The 21,401-nt window shown below is 32.5% G+C and overlaps 1 protein-coding gene across 1 annotated transcript; it reads right to left on the bottom strand.

Moving 5' to 3' along the window:
• Window positions 1-9,409: 9,409 nt before the first annotated feature.
• On the bottom strand, window positions 9,410-13,222 carry LOC113777079 (putative late blight resistance protein homolog R1A-3). The gene has a single exon (XM_027322123.1). The coding sequence runs from the start codon at window positions 13,220-13,222 to the stop codon at window positions 9,410-9,412; it is 3,813 nt and encodes a 1,270-aa protein (XP_027177924.1).
• Window positions 13,223-21,401: the final 8,179 nt, after the last annotated feature.

Below are 21,401 nucleotides of genomic sequence, written 5' to 3'. Positions count from 1 at the left end.
TCTACATCTTATTCAGTGAACTGCAATTGAAGATTGACTTACATCCAATCAATTGTAATGGTATTGCTAAATATCGCAACTGAAGATAACTAGATTTCTTTGGGGTGAAAAACAAAAAAGCCCCATGTGGTAAGGCTAATATATATAAAAATCTTCCACAGTTTCAAAATGTACAACACGACACCTCATGCTTTGAACTAAATTATAAAGGTGACGGAATCCATTAAAGTTAACGGAAATGGACGAAATGACCGAAATGCCCTAATATAATTAAACAAAAGATAGCTTAAAAAAATCATTTGTTTATTCTCTAAATAGAGAGAATTGGAGATTAAGGGGTAAAACAGGTATATTTGTTAAAAATTAGAAATAAATGTTTTTTTAAAGTTCCAATAAGTCATTTTCGTTAAGTTTAACGGATTCCATCTCTTTTATAATTTAGTTTAAAACATAAGATGTCGTAATGTATATTTTAAAATCATAGGAAACTTTTCTGTATATTAAGCTTATCACAGGGAGTTTTTTTATTTTTTACCCTTTTTTTAATGAAAAATTAGGAGCATGAGATCTATTAGATAAATGAAGTAGACAACAAGTAGGAAATAAAGAAGAGTAAATTTTTTTAATACAATGTGAGTGTCTACATAAGCGGTATTAAAATATCTTCTCCAAATAACAGTGCAAGTAGCTCACAATGCAATAACGAAGAGGAGAACAATGTAGAAGATTAGTTTATTAATCCAGTTGCTTCCAAGAAGAAGAGAAAAGACTATAAGAGTATTAAAATGATGCAAACACTGACAAGATACCAACCCTAATACTATAATGCCTTAGGCCATTTGCCCAGTCCACTAGTAGATATTAAGCAAAAACCGATTAGAAAAATGCATTATTTGTTTTGCTATTTACCCAAATGAAATTCTAACCATGTATTTCCTTGGACAACAGGATGGAGTTAACTTAGGTACAAAAGGAAGAGTACAAGGCACATGGATGTTAGGTTGGACGTTTTGCTTTTTTTTTTTTTTTTGGATTTATAAAATCAAAGAACACACAAACTAGAAAAGAATTTCAACCTTCCCCCCCTTTTTTTTGTTAAAGAGGCATTAGTTACTGTAATATTTACAGAAACAAAAGTTTGTACAAGTGTCCATGTTGAATATCGACAGTGTGTAAAAATTATCGTATGAGTATACATTGACAGTACATAAAAACAATACCCTAAAGAATTCCACACTTTTTTGTGTGAATTTATTCAAACTTTATTTGTATAGAATAGAATTAATGATTTCTCTAGTTGCAATACAGCAACTCTACTGTGGATTGTTTCAAAGCCACTCTTTTTTTTTTTCAAATAGACACATAGCATATTTACCCTGCATAGGTCTCCAACGGATCCATTATTGAGTCCTCAATGGTCCATAAAATTTACAGTAACATGTAAAGACCATATTCAAAATTGCTCACACTAATATCTTAAAATATTTTTTTCATGAATAACATCATTGTCCTTGTGAACACCAACTTAATTAGGAGTTGAAGAACACCCAAAAATCAAGGCAGAAAAAAACTAGAGCAATTAGATAGCATAAAAGCCATCATCAAGGCTGAATTGCTAAAGTCATCTTTGCGACAAGAGCTTGCCTAGTAAACTAACAATTATCTACCGGAAAATTATGAAAATACACCGTGATAAATGCGAGATATTATCCTGACATTGAATTTTCCAGCTGAAAACATATAACTGAAGAAATAAAATACCCCTTAAAAGAAGTATTGCCCATCATCTTAAATACTTGGGAGAATTTAGGACATGGAAACCGGAAGAACCAATATTCAAAAATGGTGTGGCACTTTTGAAAAGTTCATAAAGTGGAATAAGATTCAAAATGCTGTGCAACTATTCAACCAATATTAAATGTAATAAGATTCGGTTTAAATTACCAAAACGTCCAGGAAGAAAAACTCGTTCAACTTCTACCAAAATGAATTCCTTCTCCATTTCCCTCAGTCACTCACCACCCTTAACCTACCACCACCAACTTTTCCACAAAAGATCCATCTTACATTCATTCAAAATTCAGGTCCATTTGGATTGCTATTTTTTGAATTTTTTTTATAGAAAAATATAATGTAGTAATTTGATGTACGTGATGTAAAAAAGGTGGAACAAATTAGGGGTGGCAATCGGGTTGAGTTCGGGTTGGCGGGTCGGGTTGAGGTCCAAATATAACAAAAAACCTGCTGACCTGAATTTGACCCGCCAACCCGAAACAGGTCAGGATACCTGACATGAACCCGAAAATTTCGGGTTGGTGGGTCGACCCGAAATGACCCGAAATTTAATTTTAATTTATTAATTTATCACTGTAATTTTTAATAAAATCAATTTCTCACAAAATTAATTACATCATTAAGTAATAAAAATTTAAATAAATAATTTCAAACCAAATCTAAAATAAATTAAACACCATAAAGCTGTTTTATCTCAAACCAAATATAAAATAAATTAAAACAGTATAAAAGTAAAAAATAATATAATATATTATTTGTCCAAATATAATAATTTCAACTTCACACAAGTTAAATAAATTCATTTAGAATTAAGTAATTAATGCCTTTGAAAAAAAGAATGATTTAGTTTAGTTAGATAAAATAATTTTTATATTTATTAAATTATTTTTAATTCGTAAACGGGTCATATCGGGTCATATCAAGTCACCACGGGTTGACCCGAAATCGACATGTTTTCTTTTTGGGTCCATCGGATTCAACTTGATTCTGACCCGAACCTCCGAAACCTCAATCCAAACCCATTAATTTCGTGTTAGGTTTGTGTCATGTTTTCGGGTCGTGTCAGAAATTGTCACCCCTAGGACAAATACAATTTGTCATATAATATCTTCTCTATGACATATGAAAATTTATTTAATTACTAGTACAAATTAATTAAAAACTATCTGAAGAGTACTTGTAAATAAAGTGCCATGTGTGTGTGTGTGTAAAGTAGGTTGCTTTGTGTAGAAGAAATGTTTGTTTGGCTTCAAATTGAAGTCTAGTTATTCAATTAGATGTGCCGCATCAAAATTTTGAATGATGGGAAATCTCATTTTCCTCGCATCAAAACCTTTTAACAATTTTTCATTTCACACTTGTGTAGACATGAATTTTCATTGAAATGCACATTACTATTTATTGAAGTGCACATCACTAATCAATAAAGGAAAAATGATTCTTTTTTATAACAAATACAGTGCAGAGGTTGGATATATTCATCAACTCCCATCTCCCCTATAGCACCATGTAGTCATGTACCTGAACCCAAATTCAATATGCCAACCTAAACTGAGGCAAACACCATAAGTCACGAGTTCAAACGTAATACTTAAATAAGTCACTAATCGTAAAAGCAATAGTGGAATAAAGAAACAAACTTAGGGGAAAAAGGAGTAAAAAAGCCAAGATACATTAGTGCATGACTGGAGTGTGATTGACATAAGGAAAAATGGCAAGAGACGAGATCAGCAGACACCATGGAATCAGGATAATTGTTATAGTGAAACTTGTTGAATTGGATGCCCCAAGGAATCATATCCTTGAAGTTTTTGGACATGAAAGTTTCTTTCCTTCTTGTTGAGGAATTTCATTGTCATAAATACAAATTTGGGGTTGTTATTGGTGTTGATATGAAGACTTGTTAACAACAACGGACCAAGGGGCCGGTAGAGGCAGCCAAATATGTTGGTTGTCGGTTTAATTCCTTTGATTTCTCTTTTTGAAGCGTCCGACAAAAGATTAACTCTATCTTCGTTATGTTAAAAGTATCCTACAGTAAACCAACTCTAGTTTCCATATAATATACCATTATTAAGACTATATTGTTAATATACGAAAACTATTAAATATTTACCTTAAGAAACATTAATTTTTTTTTATGTAAGTTTCCTTAGAAAAACAACTTTTTTGTTTCTTTATATTAGTTATTGTTAGAAAAATATTATTCAAATAGAAAAAAAATGACAAATACAAGAAAATTCAATCATGGTTAGAATTTTAAATTTTCCAAATTCGTTGAACTCATTTCAAACATCCACCATTTCTAAAGGCAAATCTAGTGTTTTCTCCCTTGTAATTGCTCCTGTTGTAAGTTAATTCATAACTAATTACACAATAAGATTGATGATGATTTCATGATGATTTTCTTGCCCATCATTGATGACATACACTGAGAGACGTAGAGTTCGTGTGTAGAAAATTTACTCACAGGATAACTAGTACGAACGAATTAAACAATCAATAATCTTGGCAGCAGAAAATATAAACAACTGGAACGGCACGAGGAAGAAAGAAACGAAACAAGGGAAAGTTTCGGGAGGCAAATTCTCCAATTCTTTATTTCTTCCCGTTCCTGACGCACGCAAATCAGTACAACTAGTAGTAGTATTTATAAACTGGCTCGTTCCCTAAATAGCCAGACACAAGTTCCAAGTTGGTAAAGGAACCGAATACAATTTCGATTTAAACCACTAATCATCATCTAACGACAAAGGCTATTACCAAACAATTTAGGAAATTATTAAATAACATAAAACTTTGATTTAACTCCTACATCGAGTAATAGTTGCATTTGACCAAATGAAAAAATCGATGACCACAGTTTCAAATGCCTTGTATTCACAAGAGAGTGGTGGAGAGTCCAACATTCATAATTTACTTTACACATTGTTTTTTTATTGTTAAATACTTAGTTGTTAATTATCCTTTATTGAACTTTCATTTTAACTTAGTGCACTTCATTTCTCATGACTTTTTTTTGCTTGACTGTTCGCCTTCTTAAACTAGAATCCTGCATCCGTCCCTCTTGTTAAGCTGTTTGAGTGTTGTTTGTTTTAACAGACTTGGAGATTTTGATAAATTTGATTTGAACTTAATTATAATAATAATTATTGAATAGTGACTTATTCCCTCTTCAGGAATTTGTTGAAAGTTATACCCTGCTTAGGAAAATTGATTCTTCTGGTGTCCATATTCCAAATTCTCCCAATATATTTTCCTTGATGAATATAAGGAAGACAACGTTTTGGCTAAGTATATTATACAAAAAATAGAATGATAAAGTGACAAGTTTATATATTTTATTTCTACAACACTTAGTCTTTCGTTTAAATTAAAAGCTTAATGAAAAGATTTATGTTATGTTTTATGATTTGGCAGATTTCGGAGTATCAAAGGGTCTATTTGACCAAAATTGGCAATTTGATGCAGCTTTAGAACATTGACTGTAACTAGAGATCTAGACCTCCATTTGGGATTGTTGCTGTAACTGATACTCAAGCACCAAGAAAAGTGCAGAAATTTGTGTAAAATTTCACTTAAAAAGGGGGATGAAAATGATGACCTTGAGATGTGTTTGACACTGTCCTTAATGTGTTATTTGCCCCCCACTACAAAAAGTACTTGCTACAGGATTATGGCAAATTACCTCTAGGATACAATAAAATTTTTGAGAAACTAGGTGGCAAATGTCAAGTTTGCTCTACAAAGAGATGATCAAGATTCTAGTTAGTTTCTGTGGTGGAGACTTGTCATTTTATAGTGAAAAAACAACTCAAAGATCACAAGTTATTCAACCATTATTTTACATGTTTATGGACATTCATGAACATTGAAAGGTACCATTAAACCCCTTTAATGGATAGAAAATGCCAAACGTTTCAGAAACTTTTCACTTCCAACAAGACTCTTAAGTTTCCAAACTCTTTGTTGTAACAAGTTTCATTTCTATTTCATTCACAAACTATTCCAACAATCCCCCACTTAGTTTGTGGACGAAATAAACAAACTAATACATAAAATACCATGCATAAATGATAATTGACTATTTTGAGCTTTATTAAAATGACATTTTATGATATTTTCAATCACTTTCGCAATGCTATAAGAAGAAAATGAATTATTTTGGCTATAATTAGTTTAAAATGCTCTTAAGTGTTTAAATGAGGTTTATTTCCCTTTTTACTTACAGTTTGTCCATAATTTTTTTATAGGAGTTGGAAATAGATTTTATTTGGATGAAAAAGGAAAGTTGACTGCTTTGACACATTTTCGTATTTTGGCTATAACTTGAGGTACGATGATCAGATTGAGATGATTTTTGAACCATTTTGAATATAAGAGATAGATCTACAATTCCTATGAAGACATTGAAATCCAATTTAAAGGTTTTTTAGGTGAAAAAACCAAATTATAGTAGGCAACTTCTATGGTCGAAACTAAAACAAGGCATTGAGCAATTAAGGGTATTTCAGTCATTTGCAGCCTACACAAATCCAAATGAGGTGATTCTCGATGTATTGGAAAGCTAACTCAAAGGGATACAAGTATTATGTTTTGGTCAAGAGTTAATTCAACTTCTATCATTAAGAAAAGTTCGGTTAAAATTGATGCAAAATTGGAACAACATTAAAGATTGAATAGAAATTGAGAAGCAAAACAGGGGAGAAATCCGGCCAATTTTAGATAGATATTTGGCCGGATTCTAGTCAGAAATTACGGCTCTCCAATTGCACAACTTATTTTCTCCTCCAATAATTCATAGTTATTGAGGGACATGTGACAACTATTTTGCAGCTATAAAAGTGATGTTTGAAGCCTCATTTCTTAACTAAATTCATCTATAAATAGCCATAGAGTTGCAAGAATCAAGAGAGCTTTGGAGAGGGAGTGAAGAAACACCACAAAATGTAGTTCTTAGATAGTTTTTAGCCCTTTAGTTTAGGTAGTGTAGGATGGTATAGTTTTAGCTAGTTCATCCTTTCTTGTGTGTTAGCTGAATGAAGAAGAAGTTGGAGAAAGAAGAAGACAAGGAGAGAGCTCATGTGACAAGAGTTACTCTACCTTTCCAACTCTTTATCTTTTGTAATTGATTCTAAGTTTAGTTAATATGCAAGTTCTGGATTTTATATTTATTATGTGTTTCTAAAGTTTATGCCTTAGGTTTTGTTCAACTTTCTATGATTGTATTTGTTAATTTCTTGGTTATTTGATGCTTTTAATTTGAGCAAGTTATGTAGCTCTTTTGCTCCTCAAATCATGATTAACTTGGTATCATTATTTGTGATTATCTAAAGGTGTTGTTTCTTAAATGCAATTGGGATTTAACATTAGTTCAAGAGATGTTAAACCTAGGGAGTACACTCACAAAAGTAAGGATGCATCTTTGTGCCTTTAGTGATTCATTTCATGTAATTTCATAGAGGTAATTAATTTGTATCTAATTGCATAACCACGAGAGTAGGTATGAGAGTAATTGATTCACTATGAGAGTAAGTTTCATATGCATGAGGAAATTACGCCATAACTAACTAAAATAATAGTACTCAATGATCCAAGATAGTAGTTATCTAATTTATTATTAAAAATAGAAAGAAAACAACTGAGTAATACAATTATATATTTTATTATAAAAAACTCATAAAATTACAATTTAAATAAATAATCATGACAAAGATGCAGTAAAACAAGTAGTAAAAAATCCAGGATGAATTTTTTCTTAATCTATTATTAAAAAAAAAGTAAAAAAAAATATAGTGATAGAATTGCATATTTTATCACACAAAAAAAAACAATAAACGTGAACAAAACATTCTTTGCTAAAAAAAGGATATCTTTTATGATTATTATTACATAAGCAATAGAATTCAAATAACAAAAAAAAAGAAGAAAGACTGACACCCCTACAAAAAATAGAAAAAGCAATTGTTATAAAAAAGGAAAAGGTATAAAACAAAAGGAAAAATAACAGCCTCGTCCAGCAAGGGGAAAAACAAGATCCTGTCTGTATCCAATTTATAAGATACAGGCGAATATCATAATTCATACCAAAAAAAAAAAAAGAAAACATTTTCAAAACCAATACGCATTCCAGTAGTACCACAATTATATCATCATTTATGACTTACATTTATACAAAAAGGGTAAGAACTCTAGTAGCAGTGCAACTATTATTACTACCTATGAAAGGTAAATTACAGTAATAATCATAATATAATAATGGTAATATAATAATAAAATTGTAATAATATGGTAAGGAATTTAATAGCAGCAGAGTTTTGGGAAAAAAAAAAAAGAAAAAGGAGGAGAAAAAAAGAGCAAGATCGATAAGAGATGCAGCACCACCACAAATATGGTTTAATATAAGGAGAACACAAAAATGCAAAACGGAAGAAAGCATTCTATCCACAAAAGAAAAGTACCACGTAATAATATAGAATTTTGGCAGGCGCAATTTCTTTGGCAAACTATTATTCAAGAAAAAGGAGGAAACTACGTAATAGCACAATTACATATTCTATTATAGCAATATCATTATTATAATAAAAAACAGTAACCTTGAGAAAAAAATATTGTCGGTAAAAAAAATCAACATGGGATTTAAACTTAGGATACTTAATTTCTGCGTTAACTCATAACACACACAAATTCCATGATTTATTTATACATAAAAGGTTCTTATTAAAAATAATACATAAAATACCTCTCAAAAGTACCACAATTCATAAAGAATTTTGCAAGCGTAGTTTTTGTAGCAACTTGTTATTCAGGAGAAAGGAGAAAACAACATAATGGTACAACTGCATGTTCTATTATAAACAATGATGATGATGATGATGATGATGATGATGATGATGATGATGATGATGATGATGATGATGATAATAATAATAATAATAATAATAATAATAATAATAATAAAATTAATAATAATATGGCAAGCAATTAAATACCAGCAGCGTTTGGGGGAAAAAAAGGAAAAAGGAGCGAAACCAGTAAGAAATCCAGCACCACAACAAATATAATATAACACAACAAGAAGAATAAAAGAAGAAAATGGAAAGAACCAATCCATCTAATAAAGCAACTTTCCAATTCACAGCGCACGACCACCGACTAATTTAAGCACTGCTTCCCGCTCTGTATTTAACTTCTTTAATATGCAGTACTTGCAAAGGTAAAAAGTAAATAACCAAGTTTTTTTTTTTCCCTTTTTCTTGTCTCTTCTTAATATTTGTAGCCAAAAAAAAAAAAACAGAAGCAAGTTAAAAATACGAAGTAGGAAGAGAAAAGTGTATCATGCATATAAATTTGTGCTTAGCTAGCTATAATCATCATATAAATCTGCAGCAGAATTAAAGAAAATTTCACGAATTGAGATTATAAAAAGATAAACTCCGTTAAACATTATCAAACCAGAAAAGAACATCTTAGAAAGAGATTGTGATAGATAATGTTGGATTGACTAATGCATTATTGTGCATGCTTGCCATTGCAGTCACAAAGTTATAGCTAGAGGCATCATGTCAAACCAGAAAGATGGGAAGCTCCAGAAATTGCTTTCAAGAAACTTGAATTAGACTCCTTTTGAGGGGATTAACTCTGTTTCTGGGGGACTTGATTCTTCTTCTTCTTCTTCTTCTTCGCTGGAACTCCGTGCATCACCACAAGGTTCAATTGAGATCTTTAGAACTTCATTTCCCGTATCTATCTGGTCTTGTTGAATTTGCTTCACTGAACTTGCAACAGACTCACCACACCATTTCACGTCAATCATTTCAAGAGTCAGACATTCTCCTAAACAAGAAGGCACCTCTTCCAAGTTTGGACACCAGTCGACAACCAATTTCTCAATACGGGGAAAATTATCAGAAGATGCAGTCCAGCTGTGAAAGTCCCGCAACCTTGACAATTTCAAGACTCGGAGGTTAAGGAACTCCCCTTCGTTCATTTCCCATTCTCCCCCAAAGAAGGAGTGATCGAGTAATTTAAGCACTTCAAGACTGGACAACTTTCCAATCGTGGAAATTTCACTCCATGGCTGCTCATGATATGAGAGAGTCAACTTCTTCAAATTTAATGGGAATTTCAATCCAAATCCGCAGAAGTGACGCAGAGTAAGTGATTCTAGTTGATTCAAACAGTCAAACCCGAGAATCCCATTGCCAATTCTTGTAGCTTCTTCTCTTGATTTCCTCATGTTACATCTTAGCCTACGGATGTTTGGTAACTTTGCCAGTGTCTTTTGCAAGTTTTGAGAGGAGGGATCAATGGCAAGGCTTAAAGTGTCTAAACGATCTAAACCAGGGGATACTTCAAGATTTTCAACAGGAAACATAAAACCAATAGCGGAATTTGTAGTCCATAGATGCCTCAATGTCTTAATGTTCCAGATAGTCTTGGGTAAGAAACAATCAGCGTTGTTTCCTCGTAGCAGAAAAGTTTGTAACCTTGAGAGGTTAGCTATTGCTGCTGGGATGAAATTTACTCCTCTAGTACAAAGAGCCAAGTATCTCAAGTGAACAAGCAAAAGTACTTCCATTGGAAAATGTACACGAAACACCAATTTCCTCAAATCCAACACTCTTAGAAGTTTAAGTAACCAAAACCCCAAATCATCCTCCTTAAACAATAACAAACTCCGTACATTCGGAAATTCTAGCATTAACTCCCAAATCATCAAATTCTTGGTATTTTGATCACAAACTCGGAGGGGGTTGCTTGGGCCGGTAAGAATAAAACGTCCACTCTGACCATGCACAATATGTAGAAGGTTTTCTTCTTTGGCCTTTTTCACACAAAACTCGTGTACCAGATCATGAAGTCGGCAGGCTTTGGCACCACCCGTACTTCTTTGTTTGGAAACCATAACTAAACTTCTATCAACCAGATCCCTCAAGTAGTCATCTGCTACATCCTCTAATCTCTTTCCTTCAGTCTTTCGCACGAATCCTTCAGAGATCCAGAGCCATAACAACCTTCGGACAGGAACATTTTCGTCTTCTTGAAATGCACCAAAGTAAAGAAGGCATGGCTTCAAATCATCCGGTAAATGATTGTAACTCAGCTCAAGTGTCTTCATACAGTATTCATCATGAAGGACAATACTGGAAGTTAGACTCTTTGCAACTTCTTCCCAGCAGTCTTCTGCAGTATTAGCAAGAATTCCAGCAACCAGAACAACTGTGAGAGGTAAGCCCCTACATAATTTTGCTATTTGAGATCCAACTTTACCTAGTATTGGAGGAAAACCTTCTTTGCCAAATAGCTTTTTCTGCAGCAATTTCCAACTCTCATTGTCAGTAAGGTGGCGGAGATGGTAAGCCTTGCTATCAGGTTTGAATTGCAATTGAATTCTGCTGGTGACGAGAATCCTACTTCCATTAGCATCATTGGGCAATGAACTTTTCACCAAATTCCATGCCTTAATCTCCCACATATCATCCAGAAAAATGAGGTACCTATTTCCTTTTAAAAGTTTGTATAGCTTGTGAGCCAAATCATTTTCGCCCATCTCAAGATATTCATCCGGACTTCTAGAAGAAATACTACATAAAAGCTTAACTAACAAACTGTGCATGTTATACACTTGAGCAACAGTACACTGAGCACGGATATGAAAGTAACTCAAAATTAATGGATCATTGTAAACTCTATTGGCCAATGTTGTCTTACCAAGTCCAGCCATACCCACAATTGAAACAAAATCCAACAGCTTTGAACCCCTGGTAAGACTATGAATAATTGTCTTTACCTCATCATCAAGACCCACTAGAGCTTCATTCAACACTGGGGTGCTACATTTTGACTCAATGCGGAAAGATTTCTGGTTAGTTCTCTGAGCTCCACAGTCATGCTTTGTGCTATCATAGGTTTCAAAGGCCTCAGTCCTCAAAAGCTGGATATCTCTGGCAACTCTTTCCAAATATTCATGTTTATCACCAACCACAATAGAGTCAATGACAAACTCTGCCCTATGTGCAACCTCCATAACACGACTCCAAAGAGCTTGGAGTTTTCCATTCCAGTTGCGCTGGTCTGCTATCTTGACAAGGAAAGATCTTAAGAATACGAGATCTTCTAGGACTGTGTGGATTTGATCTTTCGGGAATGCAATTGAATCATCAGCCTCATTACAAATTTCTAGTTCTTTCAGATTTTCAAGGAGAAAATCCACAGAGCCCATCTCATTGGTCCTAGGGAAACCAAATGGCGAGAATGATGTTACTGGATTGGTAACTTCTGCCCTTAAAAACTTAATCACTTTAAGCAAATGAAAAAGAGCAAGATCGGTTTCCTTGGCCAAACCTTCTTTGATTTGATTCACAGAAAGAGAGAAAATTACAACCGCTGCATCACAGGCCACAACTCCAATAAGATTCTTCATTTCATGGCATAGCTCTTTGAACTTCTCCTGATGCTTGAGAAGGATTGTCAGGAATCTTAGCCCCTCAAGGAGTTTTAGCATTTGATTCATAATCGGAACAAGAATATTGGTACAGGATTTCAGCAGCTCCTTAATATTGTGAACGAGACGATCCATAAAGTCAGCTACTGGATGCTTATTCTTCTCCAGATCTGAAATATCTGATGATCTTGATAACTTTGCAGCAGTCAAGACATGGATGTAAGTTTCTCGGACCTGGGGATCACCAGGATTAATCTTCTCACGTATTAGTCGAGAAATTTGAAGTCTCATTTCCTTCTGTACATCTCCATTATGTCTGTCACTGTCAAAGCACCATATAGAGGCCAGGCGTAATGCATTGATAGCCACCACTTCAGCGTGAATCAAGAGATCTATCAATTGCTGACCCTTGATGCCGCGAAGCATGGCAAAGCGAATGAAACTCTTCATGAACATTAGCTTATTTACAAGGTGTTTGAAACAGTATATGGGAAGTTCCGCCAGAGTCTTTGAGGCCGAATCAACGAAATCAATAACTAGTTCCGGATCTCTCAGCCAGTAATACTCCAACAGAAAGTTGATGCACGATTCCTTGATATATGTCTCGAAAAACAATTTGATTGCTACCTGGAATCTGGTGAGCTCACTTCGGATCTGAGTCAAACCATCTAAACGAGAATGAATCAAGTGTTCGCTGCAAGCAAATTCAAGATCTTGCATTCTTCTGATAATCAGGTTTTGAATTCTGAAAGAAGTAACATCCTTCTCTTCCTCATCTTGTTCCAAACAGGTTTCAAGGTTCCTCCTCCTCCTCCTACACTTTGTCAGATACAGATCAAAGCTTTGTAGTACTCTCACTCCGAGCTCCACCAGGTCAATGATATCATCACAGTCCAGACATCGGAATGTCGCACTGAACCAGTCCAGATATTCTAGAGCGGAATCAAAGCAACTAATGCTACTACTGGAGGATATCTCCATTATTGTACCTTCTATTCACTCTAAGATCAAATTTGTACCTTGAATAAAGTTCAAGGTTTACAACTTTCTGATTATCTGAAGATAGTGAAATATTGTCAGCGAAACCTTTTTTCTTTTTTTTTTTTTGGCTACAACTTGCAAGACTCTTATCTTGTCTTCTTGTTTCTTTTCCGGCCAAAGTGCATTTCGAGATACCTACGTCTACAAAAATTGTAAAATATTACTATAGTACCAAAGCAGTAAATAGTTATAATTTTATCAGAATGTGAACCCTATGGTCAAAACTGCTCACATTAATAGCCTGAATTTTTTTATTTTATTTTTGTCAGAACTGCTCACATGTGAACCCTATATATTTCTTTTGGTGTTCAATGCATCCTGTCCGTATAACCAACTGATCCATGGTGCATGTAGGACTGGCTGTTAAGTACAAACATTAGCATACTTCAAATGATTTCGTGACAGTGGTGGATGCCATAGGAAAGAATAGTCTGATGTCTGCTTTACATAACGAGATTTTTTTAATAAAAAATTAGGAGCATGAGATTTACTAGATAAATGAAGTAGAGAAAAAGTGGGAAATGAAAAAGAGAATATTTTTGTTTATACGTTTGTTAATGTATACATGTTCAGTATTAAAATATTTTCTCCAAATAAGAGTGCAAGTAGCTCACAAGGCAATAACAAAGAGGACAATGTAGAAGATCAGTTTATTAAAATAAAGACTATAAGATTATTAAAATAATGCAAAAATGATAAGATACCACTAGTAGATATAAAGTAAAAATTTGTTTTGCTACTTACCCAAATGAAATTCTAACCACCTATTTCATTTGAATTTCCTTTTAAGGACAATAGGATGGAATTAATTTAGGTACAAAAGGACGAGTCCAATGTACATAGACGTATGGTTGGACGTTTCGCGTTTTTTATTTTTTAAATTCGAAGAACACTTAAACTAGAAAAGAATTTGAAGCCTTTGTCCTTTTATTATTATTTTTTGTTTGAAGAGGCACTACTTATTATCGTACTCACAGAAACAAAAGTTTGTACATCTGTCCATGTTGAACATTGATAGCACATAAAAAAAATATTGCACGTGTATATATTGACAGTATATAAAAACATTACTTTTAAAGATTTCTCCAACTGCAATACATGAACTCTATTGTGGATTGTTTCATGTCTATTTTTGAACTTTCATTTTTAATAAAGACACATAGCATATTACCTTGCATCGGTCTTCAAGGGATTCATTATCAAGGCCTCAATGGTCCATAAAATTTAACATGTAAACACCATATTCAAACTTGCTTACACTACTATTTTAAAGTATTTTTTCATGAATACCATTGTTATCCTTGTGAACACCAACTTAACTAGGAGTTTAAGAACACCTAAAAATCAAGACATATAACTCCGATAAAATGTACCCATTGCGACTACGATTATTCACGTAACATTTCTTAAAAAATTAAACATGAACTCACCAGACAAATCCTGCCAACTTAGCAATAAAATAAACTGTTAAGTGTAATTCTCTTGTCAAAAGGAATTGCTTATCCTTTTAAACTAACAGTGGAGGGCAGAAAAAACTATGACAGTTAGATAGCATAAAAGCCATCATCAAGGCTGAATTAGCTAAAATCATCTTTGCAACAAGAGATCATCAAGGCTGAATTGCTAAAATCATCTTTGCAACAAGAGCTTGCTTAGTAAACTAATAATTATTATAAAAAAATTTTATGAAAAAACAACGTGACTAAATATAAGATTCTATCCCAACATTGAATTTTCCAGCTGAAAACATAAAAACTGAAGAAATAAAACACCCCTTAAAAAAATGTTGCCCATCATCTTAAATATTTGGAAGAATTTCGGATATGGAAGCCGGAAGAATCAATACTCAGCTTTTCAAAAGTTCATAAAGTGGGTATGAGATTCAAAAATGGAGTGCAACTATTCAACCAATATTAAATGTAATAAGATTTGGCTTAAATTACCAAAATGTCCAGGTGCAAAAACTCGCTGAACTTCTATCTAATTGTGGATTCCATCTCCATTTCCCTCAGTGACCAGCCTTTAACCTACCACCACCATCAACTCTTCCATCTTACATTCCTTAAAAATCTAAGGTTCATTTGCATTGCTATTTTTGGAATTTTTATAAAAAAAATATATATTGTGTCGATTTGATATATGTAATATAAAAAAATGATTGGAAAATATATTCACAAAAAATAAAAATATTTTTTATGAAAAATTACAAAGCAAACAAGGCCTTGATTTTCCCAAGAACTAGATAAGGGAGAAAATCAGTCAATACTTATTATCTCTCACCAAATTGACAATTATCTATTGCCCAAGTTTGATATCACAACCCTGTCGTCCATTTCTGGAAAAATTGGTGATACACTAGAAGTACTTACAAGGGAATTAAAGAGGTCAATAATTGTTGTACAAAATTATCCAATTTTTGAACTTTCCTAAATGGAAACTTAAGTTCTAGCAGAACTCAAGACTGCTTTCCAGACAAACACAGGAAATTCTGTTTCTTTTACCTAGGAATTTGTTCTCATTCAAATATCAGTAGTTGTAATCTTTTAATTGGTGTGGGTTGCTTTCATAAGCAAGTTCTAGTTATAGCAATTTTTTTTTCTTGATTTTTTGATAAGGGCTGAATTTTGTTGAAGATGTGCAAATTCTGAGCGGCAGGGAAGCATATTTCAATATGGCCAAAATTGGACAATATGTGCACTCTAATGAACATAAATGTGTACTTCAATGAAAAATAGAGTAAGCTACTTCAACTTGCATGGGAATGTCGACAACATTCCTCTTACTGCTACTTATGATCCGATTTATAATAGCAACTTTGAAGAAAATTAAACCAAACTTAATTATATTACCAAATTACTTCGAAGTTAACCCGCATAGGATTGCTTCGAAGTTCCAATCTTGATTGGTGTTAGCAGACTAAATATCTTCAAGGAATTTTTCTATTTGTTTTTAGTCGGTTGGAGTCCTAGTTGATTTCCTTTTGCATGTCCTAGTCGGTTAAACCTTAGTAATACTAGTCCTGGTAGTAATTAGTTTAGCAAGTTTCCTTTTCCTTTGAAAATTTGAGTCGGTAGGATGCCTCTATAAATTGCGAAGCATGCAGCATTGTTTTCTTGAAAAGAGTTGAGAAAGTATAGTTTTAAATAGATGAATTGAGTCTTGAGAGTAGATTTGAGAAAAAACCTCAGATTTGTGAGTTGTCTTGAGCAAAAAGTTTCGATTTGGTATTGTTATTGTTGACTATTAGGTTAATAAATTATTGAGTTGTAGTTGTGTATTTATTCTCCTCCTCTTTCTATATATTTCATATGTAGTAAAATTGCTTCCGTTGTGCGTGATTTTTCATGCCAACAAACTTACATGAGCTTAATCATTATGAGCTTTGTTTCTTGCAAATTTATTATTTGAAAAATATATAGTTAGGAGCTAATAATCAGCCATGAACTTGAATTTTATTTGATCATTAGTTAAAAATTAACAATAGAGAGAAAAGTACTTGTATAAAAAAGGACCCTAACTTGTACGTAAAATACCTCACTTTGTATAGGAAAAGTGTTTATTTGGCCTCAAATTGAAGTTGAGTTATTCAATTGGTTGTGCTACAAGAAAAAATTGCAACGATGTGAAGTTTCATCATCCTTACATAAAAAGCTTTTAGTGATTTCTCTATTTCTCTATTAGTTGGCCTCAAATTATTTAATCACCAATATAAATTAATTAACAACTATAAAAAAGTATTTATGCTTTGATAAAAAGTACCCTAACTTGTACGTAAAGTACCACATTTGTATAGGAAAATTGTTTTTGGCCTCAAATTGAAGTCGTGTTTGTCAATTAGTTGTGCTATTAAAAAAATTGTAATATCGCAATATCTCATTGTCTTTACATGAAAACCTTTTAGTAATTTCTTTATTTCACCCTTGATTACTAATAAATGAAGGAAATATAATTCTCTTTTAATAAATAAGTTTGGACAAATTCAATTTGTCACATACTATCTTCTCTATGACACCATTTATGAAAATTTTTTTAATAACTAATACAAATTAATAAAAAACTGTATGAAGAGTACTTGTACAAAATGTACCCATGCATACACACATGCATGCATGCGAAGAAATGTTTATTTGGCTCCAAAGTAAAGTCGAGTAAGCCAATTAGATGTGTGTTGCATTAAAATTTTGAATGCTGTGAGGTCTCATTTTCCTCACATCAATACCTTTTAACAATTTTTCATTTCATCCTTGTGTTCCTCGAAGTACACATTAATTTTCATTGAATTGCACATTACTATTTATTAAAGTGCATATAGCTAATCAATGAAGGAAAAATGATTCTTTTTTATAGCAAAAATACAATGCAGAGGTTGGATATTCACACATTCCTATTTCCACTATAGTACCGTGTACCTGAAACCAATTTCAATGTGCCTTTTTTAAAATGAGGCAAACGCCATAAGTCACCAATTCAAACGTAATACTAAAATAAGTCACCAATCGTAAATGCAATAACGAAATAAAGAAACAAGAAGTACTTTTTAATCTCCCATTTTCAAACCTAGGGGAAAAAAGGAGTCAAAAAGCCAAGATACATTGGTGTGTGAATAGAGTGTAAGTGAAATAGGAAAAAAAAGGCTAGAGACAAGATCAGCAGACACCACGGAATTTCCTTCTTGCTCAGGAATTTCATTGCTGTAAACACAAATTTGGGGTTGTTATTGGTGTCGACATGATGACTTGTCAGGTTATTTCCTTTGATTTCTTTTTTAAAAGTGTCCGACAAAAGATTAACTCTAGTTTCATTATGTATGTTTAAAGTGTCCTGTAATAAACCAAATCTAGTTTCCATATACTATACCCTTATCAAGACTTTATTGTTAATACACGATACCTATCAAATATTTACCTTAAGAAACATTACCTTTTTATGTAAGTTTTCTAAAACAAACAAACTCTTAGTTTCTTTTTATTAGTTAATGTTAGAAAAAATTATACAAATAGAAACAAAAAATGACAAATAAATGAAAATTCAATCATGGCAAGAATTTTAACTTTTTCAACTCATTTCAAATATCCACCGTTTTTAAAGGCCAGTCCAATTTTTTCTCCCTTACACTTTCTCCAGTTATAAGTTAATTATAACTAATTAAACATTAAGATCAATGATGAATTTCTTGCCCATCATTGATCACATATATTGAGAGAAGTATAGTGCTTTATACACATTTCTTTTAATTAAATTTTTTTTTTGTTAATCATCGTCTATTGAACTTTCATTTTTCATGATTTTTTTTGGGTTCCCTACTTGACTGTGCGTCCCCCTTAAACTAGAATCCTGCATGCATCCCTGCTTTTTAAGCTCTTTTCAGTTTTGTTTGTTTTAATATACTAGCATGAATCAAATGATTTAACTGGTCAAATTGTCATTCAACTTCAGCTTCTTCCTGACTTAGTGATACTATCAATTTGATTAGGATTGATAACAAGAATTTAATTCAGGCGTTGGGTTTCAATTAATGAACACAAGGAAGATTATGATTTACTTCATCCGTAAGTAATTTTTGGCCAATTTGTTGATGCAAAATAGTGATTTTGGTGTCTATGACTAGTTGACGAATTGAAGAACAGATTTCATCTTGAATCGGAATTTTTGGTAGTTGTAGTTTTTTAATCTTAAATTTTTGTTCTTTGTTATAATTTTAGATTTTCAATACAACCCCCATCTTTTGGTTTAAATTAGGATTTTCATTAATTAATCATTCTCTAAGGTTTGAATTGGATTTTTTTTTTAGGGGTGTCCCGCAAAGTTTGAATTGGACTTGCTAATACTACAAAATAATTAGTGATGCTGATAACAGTAACTAATTTTGGTGAATTTGATAAGCATCATGGAAGTAACTTTAATCTGTTTGCATCGAGTGACTTACCATTATGTATTCATCAACTTTGGGTAAATCTGGATTCTAAATATCTAAAAATAATTTTGTTAATACCAACATCTAAGCAATTATCTTTTTTTTTTTTTGGGACTATTTGAATAGCAATGCCATAGTAGCATTTGAATTACGTTCGCAATGTACCTTCTTTCAATAACGTACTTAAATACTTGAATTAGTAATCCAACTTCAAGCCTCTAAAGTTTATCATTTATAACAGCTTCCTTCAATCAGATGTTCAATTCAATTTTATACAACAACTTGCTTCTATTATTAGGTCATCCCTACATTTAGACTGAAGGGTAGATCCACATGTATGCTCACAAATTGTAAGAGAGTAGTACTTCTTATTTATTATTTTATTTGTTATTCTGAGGTCAGATTTGGCACCCCTCGAGCTTTGTAAAATTATTTTGCTATTAATAAAATAATGGATTTGCATCCCAACCCTGTAACGGGATTGCCAACAATTTAAAAAAAAAAAAACTCTAAAGTTTTCCGAACATCTTGCCCAATTTGTCCTTTCTTCTAATAATGTACTTATATACTTGACTAAAACAATATGAGAATAACAAGAAACAACCTACCAAATTTCTGTTATGTCAACTTTTTTTTCCCATTCAATAATGTACTTATATACTTGACTAAAAAAATATGAGAATACAAGAAATAACATGCCAAATTTCTGTTGCAGCACCTCTATTTTTCCTTATCCCTTCCCTTTTCTTTGATAATCAATTTCATAATATTGTGCACAAGATAGAAGTAATTATTATTGCTTTGATTGAAGATGACTCTTTTTTTTCTTTTTTTTAAGAGTATCAACAGTGATACTTCACTTATTCTCGATTGAAAATGACCTTTCTTTTCTTGTTCCGTAAAAATTAAAAATAAAAAAAATTAAGGTTGTAAATCGTTTCATGATATCTTTACTCAACTACCATTTATAATTTCACCTTACCACATGTAATCCTAAGTCCGTCAGGTGCCGTTTATTGTGGCCTAGCCCGGCTCATTTACCATTAATTTGGTCCTAGTTGGGCTTTGACGGGCCTACAGCCAATACAAGGGAAGAATCTTATTTTATGGCCCAAACTCGACCCATTAAAGATATAACATTTGTACGATTCTTATCCGTAGCGGAGTTTGTTTGGACTTGGGTTGGGGAGCAAATTTTGTGCATTAATTGTTTTTAGTTTGTTTGGACTTGGGTTGGGGAGCAAATTTTGTGCATTAATTGTTTTTAAAAGAATTATTAACGATAAAGTTAAATAATAGAGCATGCAATCTATTAAAGGTAATTGGCAAAGTTATGAACTTAAAAAAATAATAACACTAAGTACAATATTTTATCCAATTCTTGCAATAACAATAGAATTACTACTTTAGGATTAATACATAAAAACTCATCATCGTCGTCGATGAGTACCCATAAATAATATGATTCATACAAATCATAAAAATATAATTCATGTACTGTTTGATTGAATATTAAAAGTTACACATAATTAAAATATGTTTTCTTTTTCAAAGATAAATAGTGGGTCAATACAAAAATTTAAAGCCTCACGAAATACAATAAAACTAACGAGAAAATAAATGAACTTGCATCTTTATTTTTCCCAAGACTTAAGAACCCTAAAATCGAAAAAAGCACATCCCAAGAAAAGAGCCAACAAAATCGATAGATTTCCCACCATAAGCAAAGCTAATGTTTTGTTCAGCTAAAGGCAAATCCTAGACAAACCAACTTTTGTCATCAATTTTAGCAAAAAAATTCAACTTTTCTCCCTCCAATTCTATTATACCCACAATAAGATTTTAAATTTTTGCCTAAAAAAATACCCCAAAAAGACAAAAGAAAAAAAATTGACGAAGGTGAGCCACAAATCTGCATAAAAGGTAAGTAAATCAAGATATAGAAAGGCAACTTACCCGAAATTAGGCAATGGAGTTTGAGAAGAGAGGTTTAAGGTTTAGGGTTTATGTAAACATATGAACAAAAAGGTAAATGGTAAAGTTAACAGTAAAAATATGGTTTTACTATGTCACATTCTCGCTCTGGGTTAATTTCTTAGGGGTTAAAGTACAATTGCTAATTTGGTCCCTCGAGTTGTCACGTTCTAACTTCTAACGTTTGCCTCATTGCCTGTTTCTTTAGTTTTCATTTGCACCTTGTATAAC

Source organism: Coffea eugenioides, chromosome 7 (assembly GCF_003713205.1).
Source record: "Coffea eugenioides isolate CCC68of chromosome 7, Ceug_1.0, whole genome shotgun sequence".
Lineage (NCBI taxonomy): Eukaryota > Viridiplantae > Streptophyta > Magnoliopsida > Gentianales > Rubiaceae > Coffea > Coffea eugenioides.
This window is presented reverse-complemented; position numbering and strand designations above follow the sequence as displayed.